Raw genomic sequence first — 23,889 nt, forward strand, 5'->3', positions numbered from 1 at the left:
TTTTTTTTAGTTGAGTCATGGTCAATGTTTTATGTAAGTAAATAATCTATATATTAATACGTGAGCCAAAAACTTTGTAACCCTTTTTACGAAACATGGGGAAACGCATGTGCATGAAATTTTGCACAGTTATAGTTTATATGGTGAAGGAGTGCATCGAGCTAATATTATTTTGAAATTATGCTTTTATCATATATATATTTTTAACAAATAAAACATTACACACACTACAATACGCACACACAAGAAAATAACAGATTTTTGAATGACAAACCTATACATACGAATTATACTCTTTTATTTATGGTTGAAGTCTGTTGACAACAAGGTGACAAATTGAAAATGGTTTATAGTTTTTTTATTGAATCTTAGATACTATTAGACAATGCTTACACGGCCAGTCTAAGATCAGCTGAATCCCAGAGACAAGAGTTGAAAAAAAATATGAAACTAAGGTCGAATTTCGACCATTGGGCGATCTCTAGTAATATTAAATTGACAAAACTATTTCGTTGTCTTGTTTGTAATAGTTATTTACATCGTGTTAATTTTGTAAGGAGAAACTTACGTATAAATGCATAGTTAGCTATATATAATATACTTAAGAGTTAAGTATAATGTCTAACTGTATATAATATTAAGCAGGCTTACCAAAAGTGTCGTTATATTATGATAACACGGCCTTTAATCTTTAATAAGTATTAATCGAAACAAAAAACATAATTTTACATTTTATGGAATGTCACAACTCACATTGTGTACTCTACACATTTAGAATGTGTAGAGTACACAAAATATGTAAAAATTAAACTGCCCCAAATAACCTCAATAACAAGTCAGTATGTTTTAGTCTATTAGGTAATTGAGTTGGTTTAATCCGCGCGAACAAGCCACGTGCCGTTTCACGGGTCTAGCGGCCAAAGCGGCCGGCCGCTAGACCGCCAGATCACAAAAAATTGTATGCTATTCAAATAAATCGTTACGTTGCTTGTGATCTCGCGATATAGCGGCCAAACCGCACGCTCGCGCGGAATCATATAAATCGAGCGGAATTATTATTATATAATAAACTTGTAAAAATGTATTAGCAACGGTGGATTTTAGTTACTAACTTTCTTTTTGTATGCTAAGTTCTGCCGTCGTTTTAAAACGGTTCTGTTATTTATTTTATGCGAATGTACATAAGTAAGTACTATATTTTGATTTTGTAACTAAGCACAATAATAATTTTATTGTAATTTTATTTTCAGAAAGTTGTCGTTAAGTTTCGCTCTTCTATTAAATTGACATAAAGCGATACCAGGTAACCATTAAAAATATGGTCACTTTATTATGCTTTAAATAGTTTTGAGCAAGATATTAATAAACCTTTAACCTAACCTACAAATACCCATTACGCAATACGCAGTGCGCGCCTGTGTAGCACCTCTACACGGGCTACGTGTGCTACGACGCGTCTACGCCGTACGCGCCGCTACGAAGGGTCTACGTCACTTCCTTGTATACTAGGGTGGGTCACCTTTGTATGGAGAAAAAAAAGGTTATTTTTTGAAATGTAATAGCAATAAAAATGTGTATGGTAGTAGAAACCAGCATAGAAAATGACGTAGACGTATGCAATGTATACTTCTACGTCATTTACTTAAATAATTAATTAATAATTATAATTTTTTTGTAAGTAATTATTATTATCATTGAAGGGAGTAATTACCTACTAGGCATATTATGAATAATATTTTTAGTTTGAGAAGCTTTTATTCGAGAGTTCCTAAACCATGGGAAGTTTAAGTTTAGAAATAATATCTAATGTAAATTAACTCTAGAATAACTTTCGTTTTCTTTAGTACGTTTTTTAAAATAATACCTCCTACATTGTTTTTACAAAAAGCCATAATATAAAAAAATTGTGAGATAGTTTTTATTCCGTAAGTATATTTTCTTTAATTTTTAATTTGCTTTGTTTTTAATTCATGTTTTATCAACTATAGTTGGGTAGCATTATTCGACAATGGTGTTATGAAAGTAGATTGTTGACCAAGACAAAGCAAGGCAGGGCTTTACATTTAAGTATTTTATTATTTTTAAACAACCCAATACTATATAGTACTTATGTACAATTTTTTAGTACTAAGTAATTGTGTTTATTTTATATTGTTTTTTATCCTGTTTTGTTTGTTGCTCCGCAAATGTTGCGTTGGTCGATGTTTGTCGTTACTGCATTTTATTATGTTACAATTTAAACTATGTTACATCACAATAAAGTTCCTTTTTATGACAACTTGGGTTTTATTTAATTACTAGATGTTGCCCGCGACTTCGTCCGCGTGGACTTCAGTTTATAGCGCGCAATGTCAACAAAATTGGTGTCAAAAGCTTTTATAAAAAAACCCTGGTACCCCTTAAATCAAAACAGCTGTGCTAGTCTAAGCGATAAGTTGAGAATGGCGAAATATAGAGATAAGGGTCATAAAAATACGTGCGATACCTCATAAGATTCGGGAAGACGTCTAGAAAAATGTATCGGAAGCGTGTATTAGCACACAAAAAATTGCAAAAGTTATAAGCAAATTAAGTTGCAAAAAAAAGGTATTATGTTTTTTATTAAAAACTCCGAAACTATTAACATTTAAGAAATTTAAAAAAGAGATTCTTAAAGAAGAGGAAATTTCCATAAAAAAATCCCAACTCCCGGAATCTATCTCTATTATTTATAATTTAAATTTAACGCTGAAAGTAAGCCTCCGCGCGGCATTTTTAGGTAGCGCGCACGGCTTCAAAACCGAGCACGTCACACTGATTATTTTTTTAAAGGCATTAAATATTAATTTAAAATTTTCAAAAACTTATGGTGTACTCCGAACACTTCAAAGAATTTGCTCCCGTTGGAAATTTAACTTAAAGTAAATTTTTCAACGAATTAGACAAATGTTAACTAACGAAATTTTTCCGAACTGCCGTCCTCATTGTACTTTAATTTCGTAAAATTTTTCACTTCGTGGAGCCCTTGATATAAACATGCTTAACAAGATCACAGTGTGCACATAATATTTCATTTTTTAAAATTAAACTTTATATTTTATGCCAAATTTTAAAGCTCATTTAGCCCCCCAATTACACAACTTTACCCATAAACTATTTATCATTGATAGGTTTAAGGTTACGTCACTGTATATAATATAAGGTACTTACTTATTAAATAACGTAAAAAAGAAATAACAATCGAAAAAAATCGAAACCCTTATATATGATGATACCACCTCTTATAGAAAGATGTTGGGCAAGCGTTAGCGCGATGTAAGAGACGCACGGCGCCATCTAGTATGATTTTTTGGAACTAACTTAATTTGAACAAATTTTCGTATTTTCACCCCCTTACAACCCTTTTTTCCAGTAAAAAAGTAGCCTATGTCCTTTCTCAGGCTTTAGACTATCTGTGTACAAAATTTCATTACAATCGGTTCGGTAGTTTTAGCGTGAAAGCGAGACAGACAGACAGAGATACTTTCGCGTTTATAATATAAGTATAGATAGTATAGATTTTTTGTATCGTAAAGGTATATATTTCATAATTAAACATTGAGAACGAATAATGAACTATATTAATATTCTATTTAATTGAAATAACTATCTGATACCCAGATATTTGGTTAATCGCTGCGCTTGATGCTAGTTGTTATTCATACGCATATAATATTATGATCGGCTTATCATCGTATTGTCTGAGATATCACTTAGTTACCAACACTACAACACTTATGTACTTTTTACGATAAATATAGTTTAGCTATGTTTTTCAGCCTAAGCTGTTACCATACCTTTGGACGAAATCCTTTCAATGGTTTTTGGAAACGAAACAAAGCTTACTTTAATATTTAAATTAATAAAATGTAATAAAAAACAGGCATTTTATGATTTAATACGTACGTACGTACTATAGTTAAATGTACATTTCTCTTTATCATCGCTAATTACAATGTATTGTAAGTGGGCGAAATGATTGCGATAGAATCGTAGGATAGAATAATGAAACGAGCAAGTAATCCAGTAGTTTTGTGTCAAACAATGTTGCCCTTGCGGCGCCGGACGTCGGTGTGATAGCGGCCCACGCACCAGTGACACTCAAACTGGGATACCACATAGCATTATTAAAATCGCTGGCCATTACGCCAAAAAAGACCAATAAATGGAAATCACAAACGAATGACTTTATGAATAAAACATGCTTTGCAATGCGTGTCAAGTATTTATTAATTTAAAAAAATGTGAAATTAAGAAGAAAAAAATATTTCCCTCTGAGAAGCAGGTATCCCTCAGCTCTGGTCTTAACTATAGCATTGTTTTTAATCATTCAAATATTAAGTTTTAATTTACATACAAATAATTTACTTATAATGATGACTACATATTATAATATTTTGTGATGTTATGTTGAGAATAACTGACTAAAATGGCGGAATCAAATATCAATGGCAGTAGTTCAACAAAAATGCCTTCGACGGTGGCCGTGTTGAAAGCTCTATGTTTTATTATTGGTAATAACAATATATATTATGTGTAGTATAAAATTAAAAATTAGCGCATGATTCAGTTATTTTTTTAAATATAAAAGGGATATAGGTGTGATAGTTAAAAAATGTGGAAATTAATAAGGGAAAAGGTGGCAGTGTTTTTGTGTTGTGTTTAAAAGTATAATTACAAACGACAGCCCCGGATCTAGGGGGGGGGCAAGCCGGGGCCTATGCCCCGGGCGGCAAATTCAGGGGGCGGCCAAATTCACACTTCACGGACCAATGGACAACTCATCATTTATTTAACTTTGACCACGGAATAAATAATAGCACAAGTACAGCAATTTCATGGCCATAATATCAACTTGACCGAAACTCTGAGCGCGGAGTGAGACGTACTGCACGAACAATTTGTTGAAGTCAATGATGAAAAACTCAAAGCAGATATTATACTTCCGCGCGCGTTGTGAAGATTCAAATACGGCCCAATTGGGTCGTCTGTTGTTTAGTCTGCATCGAGCGCAGTCACGAACGTGCTGCGTCTTGTCTTACCTAAATAAATTGAAAATGACGTCGTGCGTGTATCGAAAATGTACCAATTATGACTCGAAAGTAAACAAAACACATGGAATCTCTTACCACATGTCTTGATTGCAATAAATACCTCGATTATTTACATTTTCAATGATTTTTTCGAATAATCTGGAAAAAATTGAATTTTCGTCATAGCTCAGGCGAAGAAAGAGACAGCGATACGATTCGACGTTTAATAATAGAACTGTCTCTTTTATGTAAATGGTTTTTCGTATCTTTTCTTTCACTTATCTGTCAAATTTGTCAATGTTTGCAATTTTGAATTCGAAAATTGTTCGGAAGAGATTTAAGCCAGAAAATAGTATGGACGTAACATATCTGTATAAGTAGAAAATCATTGGTTGAAGTGAAAACTTCTTTAGCGGCATTGAGCACTTTTGTGGGATGGGTAAAAACTGTGAAACTCGCGTCAGATTCTCGTGCTGATCGAAAAACCGTAAGACGGTTGGAGAGTAGTGTTGTAACATCGAAATCGATTAATCGAACAATCGATTGTTTTTTTCGATTGTCGATATTTTTTAATCGATTGTAAGGGTTTCGATTAATTTAAAAAATCGATTTTCATAAAAAATGGGTTAAAAAAATCTGTAAGGTTTTCGATTAATTAAAAAAAATCGATTTTTTAAAAATCGATTTTCATAAAAAATGGGTTAAAAATTTAATCGATTGTAAGGGTTTCGATTAATTAAAAAAATCGATTTTTTTAAAAATCGATTTTCATAAAATATGGGTTAAAAAAAATAATGCACAACGTTAATAATCAAGTTTTCACTTCTGCCGGCACTCCCGGAGTGCAACCCGTCTTTTTTATTGGCGAGGCGCGTAGGCGTAGTTCAAAATATGCGCCCGGCTCCCGCTCGCTTTTAAACCCTACCGTTCCTACATATTGATAGCTGAAATTATATGGATGATAAAGGTGAAAATAAACATAAGTAGGTAAGTAAGGGCGGCATTTTTCAGTTTTTGCCCCGCCTAAAAAAAATTGAAGATCCGGGGCTGACAAACGATAACTTATGCATTATGTGGATGTTGGAAGATTTGGAACATTTTTCCGACGACAATACAGGGGTGTTATACAAGGTGTAACAAAAATAGGTGATAATTCTTTAGGGTGGGTATGTGTTCCTCATAGAGAGTTCACTGTGAAAGTAGCAGCGCTGAAAGACCAAATTTTTTTTCACTTTTGTATGGGGAAACTCGTGACATTCGGGCGCTTGCCCATGCAAACGTGAAAAAAAAATTGATTCTTCAGCGCTGCTACTTTCACAGTGAACTCTCTACAAGGAACACATACACACCCTAAAGTATTATCACTTATTTTTGTTACTCTCTGTATACGTGACTGTGTATCAGCAGCATCGAAGCTCTGAAACGCACGAGCCACTTAAATTATTTTTGGTTTCAAGGCTGACATGAACGAGGGAGTTCTAAGCTATATCGTCGTTATGAACTGTCACTGACTACCTGCACTGGTAGACAAGTGGCAAGCAATTATCGTAAACGCTAACAAAATGTATAAATTATTTGACATAAGTCATCGCTTCGCTAGCGAATACTAATGTCAAATCCCGTACATTTTGTGGCGTTGGCGTTGGCGTTTACGACAATCGCTTGCCGCTTGTCTAGGCCCTCTGACAATACAGGAGTTTCCTTAAATGTTTACTAATGCCCGCCAATAAATTTTCACCAACCACCTCCTTACGTAGTCTCTCCTAGCGCCCCTAGCGGAGACTACTAGCGCCTATTTCTAAATCGTTAGAATCTAAGTACTAAGTTGGAATAATATAAAGCGTTCTTGTAAAGAGATAAGTACATGATTTAACAGATTTATAATTACCGATAGGACACACTTAGTGCCTCCTATCGATTTATAAAGTTTGCTCGTAGCAACCACCAAAACACAAACCATATTATTAGCAACCACTTAGGGTCCCAAAGTGATTACTTAAAAATGGGACTTCTTATTCTCCTTTCCCTGTAGGTTTGCATCAAGTGTGGGGCGGCTGCGACAATGTGACGTCATTCACGATGCGAGTGGACACGCTGCTGGCGGAGTACGACCGCTCTAACCCTCCCGCTGCGCCCCTCAAGGTGTTCGCGTCACTCCAAGTGAGACACGCCAACATATACGAGGACACCGCCTCTGTGCGACTACTGGCTAATTTACAGTTGGTAAGCTGCTAATTCCTTGGTTTATTTTAACCGATTCGTTCGACAAAGCCGTTATTTTTTATTTATTTAAAGGTGTGATTTGTTAAGATTTTGCTTGAACATGACCTGTATTATCACAACGTTATTGTAAGTATACGTATGGGGTATATAGCTTATGGATGGCCTATGAAGCTGCTGACTTTTTTATATTATAATTTTAAATAATAAATAGCAAACGCAGTTCAATATTTTTTTTTTGTCTTTTACACAGAATTGGAACGATTCCCGTTTAGCGTGGAACACCACCGACTGGGGGTGCGACAAGGCGCTGGTGACGTCAGAGCGGCTGTGGCTGCCGGACGTGGCACTGCTGAGCGCCGCCACCAGCAGCAGTGACCCCGCAGACACCACGCTCAAGGCCCGCATCACCGGCGCCGGCCAGGTCAGCTGGGTCACGCGCCTCGACGTCAACGCGCCGCTGTCCATGGACCTCTACAAGTGGCCGGCCGACGAGCACGAAATTATCGTCAAATTCGGTTCCCGAGGACACTCGATTGACGAGATGGATGTGGTGTTGAGAGACGAAAAGGTATACCTATATTATATAGTGAATTTTGGATATGCAAAACAGCCTTTTATTACATTATTAAACTGTAATAATAATATGTAAATTAAGGCTTTTTTGTTAAATTGAAAATTCACTAATGCCTGCCGAGTATAGATGTGAAATCGCCTCTGTACAAGAATACTTACTTTTTCACTAGGTGCCTTTATCTATACTAATATTATAAATGCGAAAGTATCTCTGTCTGTCTGTCTGTCTGTCAGTCTCGCTTTCACGCCAAACGCCAAAAGTATCTCTGTCTGTCTGTCTGTCTGTCTGTCTGTCTGTCTGTCTCGCTTTCACGCCAAACGCCAAAACTTCCGAACTGATTGTAATGAAATTTTGTATACAGATAGTCTAAAGCCTAAGAAAGGACATAGGCTACTTTTTTACTGGAAAAAAGGGTTGTAAGGGGGTGAAAATGCGTAAATTTGTTCAAATTAAGTTAGTTCCAACAATTCATAATAGATGGCGCCGTGCGTCTTCTACATCGCGCTGACGCTTGCTCAAAAGTCTTTCTATAAGACGTGGTATCATCTTACATTTAAGTTTCGATTTTTTTCGATTGTTATATCTATTCTACGGTATTAAATAACTCAGTACTTTATCTGTGCAGTGACGTAACCTTAAATCTATCAATGATAAATAGTTTATGGGTAAAGTTGTGTAATTGGAGGGCTAAATAAGCTTTAAAATTTGGCATAAAATATAAAGTTTAATATAAAAAAATGAAATACTTATTGTGTGCACACTGCACAGCTGTATTGATTTAAGGGGTACCAGGGTTTTTTTTATAAAAGCTTTTGACACCAATTTTGTTGACATCGCGCGCTATAAACTGAAGTCCACGCGGACGAAGTCGCGGGCAACAGCTAGTAATCTATATAAGTACTAGTATAAACATTTTATGCCATTATTTAGTACATTGGCGAAGTCATTTGGGTACGTCGCTACTTTTCACTAGGCGCCATTATAATCTAAACGTTAATTAACTTATTACAGTCGAGCGCGCTGATGTTCGAATCGAGCTCCTGGGAAGCGGTGTCGGTGAACTGCTCGGAGGACCGGCAGGAGGTCGAGGGGGTGGTGCGGGGGGTGGTGTCGTACACCGTGCGCCTGCGCCGGACGGGCCACGCGCACGGCCTGGCGCTGGCCGCAGTGCTGGCCACCACGACGCTGCTGCTGCTCGCCGCCGCCATGATGCCACCCGACTCCCGCCCCGCGCTATGTGCCGCCGCTGCCTTCACTTCCGCCTTGTGGTGAGTAAGCTATTAATATTCCATAGTGAATCAAAATTATTTACGGTGGTTCAAATTTTAAATTGTAACAGGCACCTAGCTATATTATGTAACTAGATGAGGCCCGCAACTCCGTTGGGCCAAAGTTCGCTTATCGCGCATAAAACGGTACATTTTCCGGAATCAAAAGTATCCTATGTCCTTTCCCGGGACTCAAAGTATGTCTATGCCCAGCAAAATCGGTTCAGACTTCAGCGGTTTGGGTAACAGATAGACAGACGGACAGACAGACACACTTTCGCATTTATAATATTAGTATGGAAGTATGGATTTAGAAAATACCGACTGAAATTAAAATGCACTATTATTAAAACTTAGGCTATACTTTACATAATATATCGTATGATCCGGGATCCCTAGAATAATTTTTAGGGTTCCGTACCCAAAGGGTAAAAACGGGACCCTATTACTAAGACTTCGTTGTCTGTCTGTCCGCCTGTCGGTCAGCACTCAGCAGGCTGTATCTCAAAAACCGCTATAGCTAGACTTCTGAAATTTTCACAGATAGTGTATTTTTGTTGCCGCTATAACAACAAATAAGTACTAAAAACAAAATAAAATTAATAATGAAGATTATCAATTTCATTCAATCTTCTTATCAAAATCAAGCTATTTACAAATTTTTTGTGAATAGCATGATTTCGACAAGACGAACAACAATTAATTTTATTTGTCTTATCAAAATTAAGCTAATCTCGAAAAATTTGTATGTAATGCGTCTAGTTAGCGACCGGTCGTGCACCTCCGCGTTACACACGCAGCAAAAGTAATATTTTTGCGAATCGCGCGGCACATTGCCGCTGCACGTGACCATGGCGCTCGTGGCCAACGAGTTGCTGGCGTTTATCCAGCACGCCATCGACACTATGGACGAGGTCAGCATCATGCAGATCTGCAAGTCCTCCTTCTCCAGCGAGGAGATTTGCAAGGGCAAGCAGCTGCTATACGAGACGCTCGGACAGAGCGCGAATATGCCGTCGCGACGAAGAGACGGAACGGAAAGGAGCGTGCAGGACATCATCTCCCTGCTGAAGCAGACGGATCCTGATGAGGTGCCGGCTTTTGTGGCAAAGGAGCTCCACAAGCTGCCACCCGTCACATTGGACCGCGTCGACGTCGTCAGCCTACTGAAAGACATCAGGTTCCTGAAGGAGGAGCTGGCCGGAGTTCGAGGTAGATTGCAGGCATCAGAGTCTACGATCAGTGACTTACGTATTGAATTATCGCAATTAAAAAGTGGTAATTCAATATGTAGGTCACCTGATGCTGATGCCGCATTCGTCACTACTCGTCGTGGCGCGCAAGCGAGCAAGTTTAGCCCGTCAGCATTATCATCGGACGGGTCAACGAACACCGCCGCTGCCGCCCCCGCCCCCGCTCCCCTCCCGGTTGCGCCGACCCCGAGTCCTCAGGCGACTCAGAAAAACTTTGCGACTGTTGCTGGTCGCCCCGCACCTCCCCCGCGGGCGAAAACTAATGGGGCGAATGAGAGCCGCAAGGCTTCGAAGAGTCGCGAGACTGAGAGCCGCAAGGCTACGAAGAGCCGCAAGGTGGAATCTTCTCGGCTTGGCAAGGACGAAGGCAGGAGGTGCGATGAGGAGGGCTTCATACTGGTGGAGAGGAGGAAGAAGCCCGCCGCCCGCAACCATCGCGGCACCGCACCATATGTACCAGAGCTGCGTCTGCGGAGCGAGGTCCCCGCGACGCCCCTGTACATATCCCGCCTGCACTGGTCCATGGAGGTCCAGGATGTCGTGGACTACATCCAGAAGAAGACGACACTGCGCCTGAGGGTCGAGCGTCTGCAGTCTCGCCACAAGGTTAACTTTAGCTCCTTTGTGGTGAGAGTACCGACGAATCTTCTGTCGACTTTCGAGGCGCCGGAGTTCTGGCCGATGGATGTAGTCTATCGGAGGTTCCGGGGGAGACTCCGGAACGAAGCGAGTCACGTCGCCGGCAAAATGTGACAGTGTTAGTTTTTAAGTATATATAAAATATGTATGTTAGTTTTAAGGTATTTATTATATAATTATATGTATGTTAGATTTAAGGTATTTGTTATATGGGCCTCTGATGCCTGAATTAAATGATTTGATTTGATTTGATTTGAAAAATTTACTTGATAGTAATAAAAAAAATGTTCTACGGAACCCGGACTAGTAAGTATGTGTGTGTTAAAATTTATACCTTTTAAAATGTTAGTTTCATACCCGTGCGAAGCCGAGGCGGGCTGCGAGTTTTTTTATAACTTGACAGTCATATTGAGCTACCTAGAGGTATATTATTATTCAACTACATAAACCAGGAAATTATCATGAAATATTCGACCTAGGAAAAAATGTCATAGAGCAGAAAAGTAGGTAGATACGATAAAGATAACAATTAGAGTCCTTGTGCATTTTTTTATATGTATAATAAATTATTTTGTGTTACAGGCTAATATCGTCGGCGCCGAAGTTGTCTGTGTCAGCGCGTGTGCCGTTGCCACTGTCCCTGGTGTGCGTGCAGTGCGTGTGCGCGTGCGCGTGCGCGGCGGCGGCGGCGCTCGTGCTGCGGGTGTCGCGCTGCTCCGCGCCGCCGCCGCCACCGCTACGCGCGCTGCTGACCGCCACGTCGCAGCTCTGTCGGCTTACAACCACCGAGGTATATCGTCTTTTGATAATTCTAAGAAACCGCTAAACTCAGCATAGCGCTTCTCTTTACTAGGATATAATTTTTCACTGCTTATAGCTATTCAAGGTCAGTTGTCTTTGTCATGTGAAGTTCCCAGTATAGAAGACAAAGACAAGCAAACCGTACAGATATTCGCAGTCCTGTTAGCATCCAGTAGGAAGTATAATTTATACCTTTTACGACCTCTGTGGCTCAGTGGGTGGGCTGTCGGTAGCTCAAGCCGAGGGTCGCGGGTTCGAATCCCGCCGATAGAACAAAAAGTTTTCAAAGTTTCTGGGTCATGGATGTGTATTATATATAATTAAAATCTTAAATATATGTATAGTATAAAAGTATTAAATATGTTTCCGTTGTCTGGTACCCGTAACACGAGTCCTTTAGGTACTTAGCACGGGGCCAGACTGACGTGGTGTGAAGCGTTCATAGATATTATTATTATTATTATTATTATAATTTAAGTACCAGCACATTCAAATCTATTATCCCGAAAATCCAACGTATCGAACTTTTTACAATACATACATAATATAATTACTATTTTTAAGTTTAAGGCTCCAGCATTACTCATGTTCTCAATAAGAAACTGTCAGAAATAGTGCTCACCATGGGTAGGAATCAAATAAGAATCCTTACCAGAACCTAACTGGGCACTGCAAGCTCAATAACTAATAAGCGCCATAACAGAATAGGTGTTGGTAGTTTAATGACTTGCAGATTCTGCTCTACTACAGAGCGGAAACAGGCACCTTGGTTGCTACGAATACTCATCCACAGAGGAAATTCGTGTCACCAACCCCAACCACATCATTCAATTTATAAGCAGCATTGTGTTGGGGACGGTACCCTAATGCGAAGGAGTCACAATAGATATTAGATCCTCAAGGGTCGCAGTGACATCAGGGCTACTTAACCTGCCTTCAGCGCAAAAAAAATACTCATGTTACAGAGCGTCGAGGGTCAGAGCACGGCGTGGGCGGCGGCGGCGCGGCTGCTGGACCGCACGCTGCTGCTGCTGGTGCTGCTCACCGTCTTTATCGTACACTGCATTCATTTGTTCCATTAACGTCTCGCTTTCACTTGTAAATATTTGTTTATATTAGGTCTGTCAGAAGAGGAACTCACCGCAATCGAAAATTGTAATTTAAGATATCAGTCATTATGTAGTTGCAATAAAATAAAGGATTAAATCATTTTTATATATAAGCAGATTTTTATAATTTGTGATACAAGGTTTTCTAATCTAATCCCTAAATAATAAATCTTGCTACCTTATCATGGGATGCATCGTGTACGTATTGTGAAATAGAGACCTATGTGTAAATTGTAATGTGATGTCATGTCGTGACATCATTCGTCATGAATCTAGTGGTAGATGTTTTTGGTGTCCTGCGACCGGTGACTACTGGCAAAGGGCAATGCCTTAAGGGTGAAGCCAAACGAGCGTGATTTGTGAATCGCAGAATTTCGGCTGGCCGAAATTCTGCTGCATTCAGTTTCATACTTTTGTATGAATTGTTTGTTTGATTCACACGAGCGTAATTTTGTGAGTCATGATTTGTATGAAAAGATATTTACGCGACCGAAATTCTGCGACTCACGACTCACAAATTACACTCGTTTGGCTTCACCCTAAATCTCTTCAGAACTCAATGAATACTCTTGCTCCTATGGCACTTCGCGTGCACGATCTCGAGCAGCAGCAACGCGACAGCGAGCGCGGCGCCGGCGAGCAGCGCGTGCGCGGCGGGCAGCACGTCGCCGAGCGCGACGCTGACGAAGCCGCCGCCGCCGTCCGCGCACACCGGCCGCCCCGTCATCCACACGCGCCGGCTGCGGTCCATCAGACCCACCTCGCGCTGCCACCGTAGTCTGCGCAACACAATTTTTTTATTTATTTATTTATAAGACGTACAAAAAATTAAAAATTGATGGTACAACATCAGATTATATACCACTACTACCGTGTACCTAGGTAACACTGAAAATGTTTAGAAAATGAAAAACGGCTTAATGTAGAAAGTTGCCAATACTTTTATTGTTTTTAGAAGTAATCTCCGTTCCTCTCTGCACATCGTCACATTCGATGGTATCACCGAAAAAAGCAGTGGGCCCAGTCTTCCTTAGGGGTCTCTTCTGTGGCATTTTCGTACGCTTTCATCTCATCTTCAGGGCTCGTAAAGCGAGTACCTCGAATTTTATCTTTATTTCTTGGGAATAAATTAAAGCCGCAGGGCGCCAGGCCAGGACTATATGGCGTATGACTCAATATCTCAACACTGCCATAGTCAAATATTCAACAGTCCGTCTCACGGAGTGCGCTGAAGCATTGTTGTGGTGAAGGAGTGTCCTGCTTCGAGGGCGCTGCTGTCGAAATATTTCCAAGACGACAGGCACACAGCGATTGACATACCTTTCTGCAGTAACTGTCCTTTCATCTTCTAGCACAACCGTCGCACAATTACATTTCCGACCAAATAATGAGACAATCATCTTTTTGCCTTGACTTCTTCCTTTCTTTACCTTAGTTGGCCAAACCTCGAAAGGAAACATCCCTTGAGCTGATTGTCTTTTGCTTTCGGGTTCGAAGCAATATATCCAGCTTTCATCACCTGTGAGGTTGTCAAATACAGCATTTGAGTCACTGCCGTTGAACTTATCTAACATTTGGCGACACCAGTCCATGCGAAGGCGTTTCTGGTCGTCGATTAAAGTATGGGGAATGCATCTGGTACAAAGCTTCCTGACGCCTAAATGTTCATGTAATATTTGTTGAACTTGACTCATAGCAATGCCTAGGCTTGCCCGTATCTGCTGGTAGGTCACTCTTTTATCTCCCTCTATCATGCGTCGCACAGCACTAATGTTAACTTCAGTAGTCGTTGTTAAAGGACGTCCCTCACGGGGATCATCAGTGAGATTGCTACGTCCACGTTTAAACTCGTTAAACCAATTGTAAATAGTGACACGAGATGGGGCTTCATTATGAAATGGTAATAGCAGCCTATCAAAGCTTTGTTATTGAGTAAGCCCACAACGAAAGTCATAAAAAATCATTCACTGAAATTTTTCTCGCGTTAAGTTCATTTTCACGTGTAACAAGAGTTTTAGATTTGCCGCCAATTCACCAAAACAAATGACAAATAAATGTAATAGACCAGATTATGTTACCAAAGAGTTCTAAAATTGTAATTAAAAAAAAGTTTTCATTAGTAATGTTTCTAACTAGCTAGTTCTAAACACTTTCAGTGTGACCCACGTACCATAAGCAAATGCATGGTCGCTATTAAGCATTTCTGTGTCCTGATTTATAATAGGTACAGTCTTGTTTTTTAGAGCATTAACAACAAGTCTTCGCAGAAACTAAGTTGAACTGGTAATTATGGAACAGATTCAGTAAAAAAAAATTAGCTAGAATTTTATAAAAATGGCGCTGTTGCAACCTACTAAAATGTGCAACCTGCTAAAATGTGCAACCTTTATCAAGCATTTTATTTGCAAACCACCATGCGAGTACAGCACCAACTCATACCAGCTTCATACACAGTAGTATTAATTAGTCTACATTAATATTATGGGCAGTGATACCTAGCGCCGAACAGGTCCCTGTACCCGGAATGTTTCCGCACGGGCACGGCGACCATGGGCAGCGTGAACGCCTTGATCTCCTTCAGCCCGCACTTCTCCCGCTCCGTGTACGTCTGGCTGATTATGTCGTATGCTGAACTCTGTTCCACCTGTATGCATTAACATTTTTTTCTGTATAACTGGTTTGTTTGTTTGTATTAACACTTTGTGAATTTTTGCCACCTAGTGGAAATGTAATAGCAATGCGGTATACAAGATGATACAAGTAATATTTTCGTGCGCGAAAAAAGAGACAGTTGACAATGGGACAATTTATGAATCGAGGTGTTTTGTGACCGTATTTTGATAACGAGACACGAGTAGCTACACTGGCTAGTTATCTGGATTATACAGAGTGTAACAAAACTAAGTGATAATAATTTAGGGTGTGTACATGTTCCTTGTGTAGAGAGTTACCTAATTGTGAAATTAGCAGCGCTGAAAGACCAATTGTTTTTTTTACTTTTGTATGGAGAAACTTAGTTTTGTTACACTCCGTATAATATGGTCTCTGTAAAGTATTTGTGTATTTCTATAATTTTTTTTTGTTATGAATTGTATCTTGTTTTAAATGATCTACAGAAGATGATTGCATTCATAGCTCAATACCCAATTTTTCGTGGGAAGATACACAAAATATGCTTATCAGCGTCCATATTATATGGATGAGGCGAGAGTAAGAGTGACGACCAATCTAGATTAGCAACTAAACTCTAGCTAGAGTAAATCGGTTTATCAAGGTGACCTGAAAAGCGAAGAGTCCGGTGCGCACGCGCGCGATTCCGTCGACGACGCTGAGGTAGGCGCGCTCGCCCAGCGGCTGCAGCTTGCGACGGAACAGCGCCTGGGTTGCCGGGTCCGTGCTTTCCTATTTCATAACACAAATATTTGCCAACTTTAAAACAAAAACTGTGGTCACTCTATAGTCCTTTAAGACTATCCTAATATAATCCTTACTTAATTCTTATATAACATGCAATTCATAGGGACGACGTTCCTCTTGATTCATATGTTTAGAAAAACGTATTGTGGCGGATTGAAGAAATTGGGAAAGTATATTATTTATATTGAACCAAAATACTATGAACTTACAGCAAAGTACACCTTCTTATATGTAGTTTCTTGGACGCCCATTTCCATAGGCGAGCGCGTCAAGTCCGGTATGGTTCGGATGGCATTGCTCGGTGCTTGGAGAATAGCTACGATCTTAGCTGAATACGACGTGAACGCGAACAGTGACGTCAGCAGCGTGCAGAACATGAGCAGACGGACCGACACTAGTAGAGGCGAAAGATCTGAACCTAAAACACGGATTAAACCAAAGTGGTACCACCCAAAGTAAAAATACAGAATAGGGAAAAGTTGTGTGCCTGGAACTATCAACTACTGGGTATAATATAAGTGCTATTATAATCGTATTTCTCCCAAAATCAAGCGTAGTAATTATCTATTATATTGGAATTTCATAATTGTAAGTTCCTTGCATATAATCAAAGTTACCTTGCTGACAAACAGTGCCGATAGAGTATGTAAAACTCTCGGTGAAGGTCAGGCGGACAGTGACAGGGTCTGGTGAGTGTCTAGCGGACCGGCCAGCTACCGGCAACAGTACTGCCGCGGTACCGAACACTGCCAAACACGCCGCCCAGACCCCGCGAGAAAACGGCAAGAGGAACACATTCGATACTGACGCGCGAGACGGCTGACGGAATAGGAATGCTCCTCTGAAACAATTCAATAGAGTTGACGCCACACCGTAACAATAGACTGAGATCAATATCTACTGATAAAATTTACGTAAGTAAATCGTTATGGATTACAGAGCGTCCGTGGCCTAATGGGCAGACCTTCGGTTCGCACTCCTAGAGGGTGCAGGTTCGAACCCGGGTGGAGGCGCGTATCTATGAGATATTTTCTGATCTCAAGTACATAATACGGACGCTCGTACGGTGAAGGAAAACATCGTGAGGAAACCCGCACATAGTTGGTCCCAGACGTATTGACTAGTTCTTTCCTCTGGACTAGGCCTACTATGATGCGAGAATGCAGTATGCGCTTGGGCAACCATACGGTCATTTAAAAATCTTGGCCCAGGCACTACAGTATTCAAGGGCGTCGTCAAGGGGGGGCAGGGAGGGGCAGCAGCCCCCCCCCCCCCCCCAGAGATTCTAAAAAAGTTGCCAAATATAATGCAAACAACGACCACTATAATATTAAAATCTGGTAATTTAAAAAAACCCTTGGGGTTGGAATTTATCAAAATCCTTTCATAGCGGATGCCTACGTCATAACATCTACCTGCATGCCAAATTTCAGCCCAATTCGTCCAGTGGTTTGGGCTGTGCGTTGATAGATCACTATGTCAATCAGTCAGTCAGTCACCTTTGAGTTTTATATATATAGATAGTACTAAGATACTAACTGTTGTTATTACAATCGCTGTAGATACTAGATGCATGGGCGTATATAAGGGGGGGGCGGGTCCGGGGGGTCCGGACCAATATAATAATAATTATTATACTGTGGAGCGTGTCCGTAGGCAGAGTAGGTATTTAGGCTGCTGCAGAACCCTTCATGGGCGAGTCCAACTCACACTTGGCCGCCCCCCCCCCCCTAGTAGGTAAAGTCAACTTCCCCCCCCCCCCTGCGCCATCGGCTGGCGACGCCCTTGACAGTATTTGAGGTGTGGTTACTTCGCTCTGAAAAATACTGTATAAATCATCCACATCGGATGTAAAGGCCTAGTTTTTTTATGGCTTACGGTTTAAAAACAGGGTTTACAACATTATTTAAGGCCAATTAAGACCTTTGAATCTCGGATCGAGAAAAATGTTGCTAGTGCGGTAAGCAATCAATACTATATTGTACTAATGTACCAACAGCATGCTAAGCGAGAAGGCGTGCAGGTCTCGACAAATTATATAGGAACATTTCCTCTACAACTGATATTCTCATTCTCATTCTCTGCGGTAGCCAGGCTAAGTGTGCTGGATGCATTACTTTTCAAGTGCCTAACTAAATTATTATTAATAATAATTATTAAAAATAAAATAACTTTAGTCTTGATTTTATACAAGTTTCATCTCTGAGCACGAGACGGCGCTTTTGGGACTCTACATTTGATAAACTTGTTTTTTTTTTTTACTTTATACTAATACATAATAATATATGCTCAGAAACCGAGCATACGTAACGTAGCGTACTTGAGCTCGATGGTCTCAGCGCTGTAGTGCAGCACGCGCCACCTGTCAGCGCGCATGAACATGGAGGTGATGCCGACCTCCAGCTCGCCGCGCTGCATGCGCCCCACCAGGCCGTCGAATGTGCCATTGTGCTCCTCGCCGTACAGGTCCACTTGCTTCAGATTATACCTACCATGAGAGGGATAGAGAGAGAGAGAGAGAGTTTAGTCGGGATCCTGATTCTGGCTTAAGGCAATTGCGGAAGTGTGCAAGAGACGCCTTTTTTTTTCGTTGGGGAAATGCGTTTACGCATCCCCGGCAGTCTGGGGAGGGCTACCGGGGTATGTGGGACTCCCTGGGGGCGGAGGGCCGCGCCCGGGCATACCCACTAAAACCCCAACGGTGTTCCTGCTCTTCCGCTTAAGGCAGAGCCACGGGATACGCGGAATACACAACCGCGACCCTGCCAGCGGATGCCTCTAAAGGCTTCAGTGCATGGCTGTTAGGCCCAGTGCAAGAGACGCCTAAAAAATATCGCGCAGCAACACACTTTTCTACTTGTTTCACATTGGTATTAGGTCGTAGATTTAGATACTCTAGTAACACATTTGTTTAAAAACAAATTCCCCATTTGTTGCCCATGTGCAAGTATCTTAATGCCACCGTCGGGATAATTCCCGAACCGGTGGTAAACATCATGTACTTATCATGTAATGTGTTATTCCGAAAGTGTTAGATTTAACTAGGAAATACTTAAAACTAGTTTAATGTTGTTTTTAGGTTTCTAGAACATAACATTCAATATAATAGTGATAAAAAAGAAGTAAAGTTTAAACTTTTACCTGAAATTCAGATCTTCTGCGGCGAGCATGAGGAGCGGGTAGGTCAGCTTGGGGAATGTGTCGATTTGACGATTAGTGAGGTCCGACCAGCCCTTGAAGTACTGAGGTTGGCTTATCTTAAAGCAAATAAGTAAGGAGTTACACACGGACCGTAGTCCGTAGATATGCCTCAGACGAATTTCGTATTTAATCTCGGCAATTTTCATCCTACACAGACGAAAGACAAGGTTAAGAGCCAGCTACAAAAAATTCAAGGAAATTGGAAGTATCAATTGGACTTTGTATCCAGACAATGCTTTATTATATTGAAACAAAGTAGAAACGTATATAGAGACGAATCGTCAGCGACTCGCCGATGACATTTGTCAATGTATCGCGAACTTTAGCCTTGTCGTTTTTAAATCATTAGCGAGATAAAATATTCGCATCTTAGAATTCATTGAAAAAAGAAAACATTACATTATTCTCGAATTAATTACTTTTACCTTTCTATCTAGGAATCATTTTTAGAAAATGTCATTTTATTCGTATTTTATCGAATACCGAGCAAAGCTCGGTCAAATAGCTAGTTAGTTAATTATTAAATATATGTAATTGATTGTACTGTTGGTTCTTGGTGGAAATTCATGTTGAATACTAATAAAACACTATTTTTCGTACACTTTTTCCACTATATTCAGAAATAAATATAAATTTTAACAAATTACACGACCGGTTTCGAAATAAATCGATAAATCGATAAATACTTATTTAATAACGGCATTTATTAATGAGATGTAGGTATCTCTTGGTAACATTCTCATGGATAATGAAATTACTTGTCTGTCATTACTGTATTGCACAACAGTTTGGACGGTCTGAATGACGTGATGGGATCGTGGTTACTGGTTAAATTTTAAAAGAGCGATAACAACAAAACTTTATACCTGTGCTTCATAACGTAGTTGTACCTATACCTAATTAGTAACTACTTTTTAGGGTTCCGTACCCAAAGGGTAAAATGGGACCCTTTTAGTAAGACTTCGTTGTCTGTCCGTCTGTCTGTCTCCAGGCTGTATCTCAAGAGCCGCTATGCTAGACTCCTGAAATTTTCACAGATTGTGTATATCTGTTGCCGCTATAACAACAAATACTGAAAACAAAATAAAATTTATATTTAAGGGGGGCTACTATACAACAAAATATGTGTTTTTTTGCCTTTTTCGCTCTATATAATCATTAATGGCAAGAGGTAGGGACTTGAATTTTTCACACATTCTTTTGTTATAATTATGTGTACTTTAATAATAAAATAAATAAAAATTTAAGGGAGGCTCTCTTACAAAAAACACAATTTCTAGCCTATTTTTGCTCTGTATCGGTACGGAACTTTTTACTGAGAGGAATATCTTAGTAGGATCATCCTCAGCTTTGTTAGGGATAAGATCCCAAAAACCCTCGATAATAATCAACACTCCACTTCGATGCCATATATTTTGAGTAGTATTAGGATGTCAAGTGAACTATAGGTAGGTACATATTTTCTCCATGACTGTTACTTACAATGGTAGCCGAGTTTAAATACACGTGGTGGAGATTTTTCCGTCTCGTCACAGCTGTTGGCAAGCTGTTCCACAGGTTCTGTAGTCCCTCGCGAGTCTCTTTTCTTTCTAAATGGGACACAACAAGGGGCTGGTCCTTCTTCACCCGGTATACGTCCACCATAGCGTCGGCAGATGTCCAGATCACATCGGCATCCGGATAAATCGCGAAATTTGACAGCTTTTCCTCCAAATAAGAGACGTTAAAGTTATTTTCGTCCAGTAGAAGCCACGAGTATCTTAAATTAAACGCTCTGCTCTCGGAGGCCTAAAATATTCAAAGTTTTTTTTATACCAGCTAGAGGTTTGCACATTCACGTTTTTAAAGCAGCTAGCAGAAAGAGGTTTGCTTAAGTTGAATTGACCTAATGACTTATCGTCACCCTATACCCAGAATCGAGATTCTACTATATTTTATGCGACATTAATGCAGATTCGTTGTTTATTTAAACTTTAAACTTACAGTCTGTTTTCTCTCAAGCTGCATAATAAAGTAGATTTATAAACGTTAGGTTGTAATTTGTATGTTCAAAACTTTAAAATAATGCCATATTTTTTGTACGTAGTTTGATAGTAAACGGAACAACAATATTACGTAATATCTACGCAATAGGTAAGTAACTATATTTTAGTAATTTCAAATTCGTGATGAAGCTGCGATAATGTTGCAGTCAAATAGCAGAATCTGTCCTTGGGGCTTAGATTCTGAGAACTCACTCTGCTGAGAACTTGTTCGGCTCCATCGCACCCCGAGTCGAGGAGCACACCTTCCCGGAACACGCGGTAGGGGGGCAGGTCGGAGTCGCTCCAGTTGTTGGCGCTGATACGTAACCCCGCATCGTAGCCTCGCTGCATTAACTCTTTTACCTCATCTGTGGATATCGCATAATACAGTTCGTCTGCGATGAATAAAAGTCGTCTATGTTATAGTAATTATGTACTTAGGTACTTCACATTTTATGATTTTAATTTTTTACGTACGAACTACGAACCTTCGAAAGGCTTACTTCATCATGATCACGGACAAAACGGCATCGGAGTCAGTTCTTGGCTCTGCCTAAATCTTGACTTAAAACACCCTTGACTAGTTTAGTACCCATAACCTAAGAAGACAATGCGTTTATGTAAGTAGATACTAAAATCACTTTCTTACCTGGTTTAAAACAGAGGAATGCTGTGAGCATAGACAAATTTTTAGATGTAAAGAAAGCTATAATGAAAGATATGTTAACCATGATGGGATTAAAGCTGCAGCTATCACAGCCGTAGACTTAGCAATGAAACAGCATTTGCTCAACTTGACCTACCTACGTTTTAAAATACACATCATTATAAATTATAATCTTTAATTTGTTTGAGCTATTGCCTATTAGTGATCATTTGACTTGCGATTTAGCTTGTTATCATTTTTTAATGGCAAACGGTTGCCCTTACCCAGAAGGCTATATTGTAGAAAATTTAATTATTTTTAAAATTAAAAGCTTTTATTTAACTTTCTCTGTATGTATGTAAGTATGTATGTTACGGTGGAATTTTGGAACTCAATTTTAAGGTAGATATATTTAACCGATTGAGCTGAAATTTTGCGTACGCGTTTAGTTTGGATGATCTTGCACGATATGGTATGTGACATCACTCTAAATCCAATATGGCCGACCATCTAAAATGGCGAAATAATTTCATACTGTGAAGAGGACTAATGAAATTTTAAAAACAAGTAAGTAAGAGGGTTGCAGGTTTGAAAAGTAAAGCTAAGACGCATCCATATTACTACTGTCCTACCTACTCAACGTTATGTCACGAGTAATAAAAGTGATCCACTAGAACTCTTGTCGTTGGTGTAGTGAACTCTAGGGCAATACCTTGGAAAATGGTAAAAAATCCTGAAAAAATAATAACAAACTAAATTTTAAGCCATGGATTTCCGCAAAGTAACGCCTGATTCCATGAACTATAAAATATCCTGAATTTATGACTCAGGATTTTTTACTCGTAAATTATATGATCCGATTGATTCCGAAGTTTTTATGATTCAGGACATCTAGACATAACTAGATATAAATGAAATCATAATGATTGGATTAATTACGAGTACTTAGGCCCGTATTTTTGGTCAGTACTTAAGATGCGACCCGGTCTCAAGAGGCTGTGATTGGTCCAAATTTTGACAGCCAACCAATCACGGAGCCTGAACCGTGTCTTGAGACCGAGATGCATCTTGAGTACTGACCAAAAATACGGGCCTTAGTGACCGTGTGTAGTCAAGTGTAGAGTACGATCAATAATAATTGCTGAACAGCGGCAGACTATTTGTTGAACAATCAAGAAATTACAACGACGACCATTGAATTAATACTAGACAATTGCTCTCGACATTCTCAGCGCACAAGTTCACTGGTTACTGATCACTAATAAATATAAAATCTCATGACTTCATAATGCTTACTGCTGTGATTATTTTACGGTTATTTCAGAATCTTATTATCATAAAATCTAAAGTTAATATGGTATATATAATATAATGAATCATTTAAAACTGTTGTTAAAGCTTGTCAATGGATAAAGTTTTCATTATAACATGGCTACGGAGACATGATTGTTTAGAAACAATACATTTATGATTGTCGCGCTAGTTGTGTGTACTCCGCAAAAGTATTTACAGTACTTTTTACCTACATTTTAGAGATATTATTAAAATAAAACAAGAAAAATTGTAAACTTAATTCAATTTATTGTCTGCATTTGAGACAGTCATCAATAATAATGCAATATTTAACAATATAAATAATGTTTAAAACTTCATTCAAAAATATTATAATATTTTAATGTACAT

General features: G+C 39.4%; 2 protein-coding genes across 2 annotated transcripts; one reads left to right on the plus strand and one right to left on the minus strand.

Annotated features, from left to right (window-relative positions):
- Positions 1-4,486: 4,486 nt before the first annotated feature.
- Positions 4,487-13,027, plus strand: LOC121739298 (neuronal acetylcholine receptor subunit beta-3-like). The gene is made up of 6 exons (XM_042131678.1): positions 4,487-4,532; positions 7,084-7,274; positions 7,525-7,842; positions 8,860-9,116; positions 11,591-11,798; positions 12,775-13,027. Exons 1-6 carry the CDS (start codon positions 4,487-4,489, stop codon positions 12,889-12,891), a joined length of 1,137 nt encoding a protein of 378 aa, XP_041987612.1. The 3' UTR covers positions 12,892-13,027.
- A 439-nt stretch (positions 13,028-13,466) lies between these two features.
- LOC121739248 (ionotropic receptor 75a-like) lies at positions 13,467-22,314 on the minus strand. The gene is made up of 10 exons (XM_042131609.1): positions 22,210-22,314; positions 21,774-21,928; positions 21,019-21,324; positions 19,477-19,592; positions 18,656-18,823; positions 16,953-17,176; positions 16,545-16,753; positions 16,198-16,320; positions 15,414-15,562; positions 13,467-13,697 (listed from the first exon to the last, which is right to left on the minus strand). Exons 1-10 carry the CDS (start codon positions 22,289-22,291, stop codon positions 13,475-13,477), a joined length of 1,755 nt encoding a protein of 584 aa, XP_041987543.1. The 5' UTR covers positions 22,292-22,314; the 3' UTR covers positions 13,467-13,474.
- Positions 22,315-23,889: the final 1,575 nt, after the last annotated feature.

The sequence above is a fragment of the Aricia agestis genome, chromosome 2, assembly GCF_905147365.1.
Source record: "Aricia agestis chromosome 2, ilAriAges1.1, whole genome shotgun sequence".
Taxonomy (NCBI): Eukaryota; Metazoa; Arthropoda; class Insecta; order Lepidoptera; family Lycaenidae; genus Aricia; species Aricia agestis.

Bases quoted from the DNA above. Each gene is read 5' to 3' on its own strand.
- LOC121739298 (XM_042131678.1), top strand. From the start codon at position 4,487: ATGCCTTCGACGGTGGCCGTGTTGAAAGCTCTATGTTTTATTATTG. The intron at 7,843-8,859 runs GTATACCTATAT...AACTTATTACAG, and splicing joins TGGTGTTGAGAGACGAAAAG to TCGAGCGCGCTGATGTTCGA. The intron at 11,799-12,774 runs GTATATCGTCTT...CTCATGTTACAG, and splicing joins GTCGGCTTACAACCACCGAG to AGCGTCGAGGGTCAGAGCAC.
- LOC121739248 (XM_042131609.1), bottom strand. From the start codon at position 22,291: ATGGTTAACATATCTTTCATTATAGCTTTCTTTACATCTAAAAATTTG. The intron at 16,754-16,952 runs GTAACTTTGATT...TCCGTGTTTTAG, and splicing joins CGGCACTGTTTGTCAGCAAG to GTTCAGATCTTTCGCCTCTA. The intron at 15,563-16,197 runs GTCACCTTGATA...TAATGCATACAG, and splicing joins CCGGACTCTTCGCTTTTCAG to GTGGAACAGAGTTCAGCATA.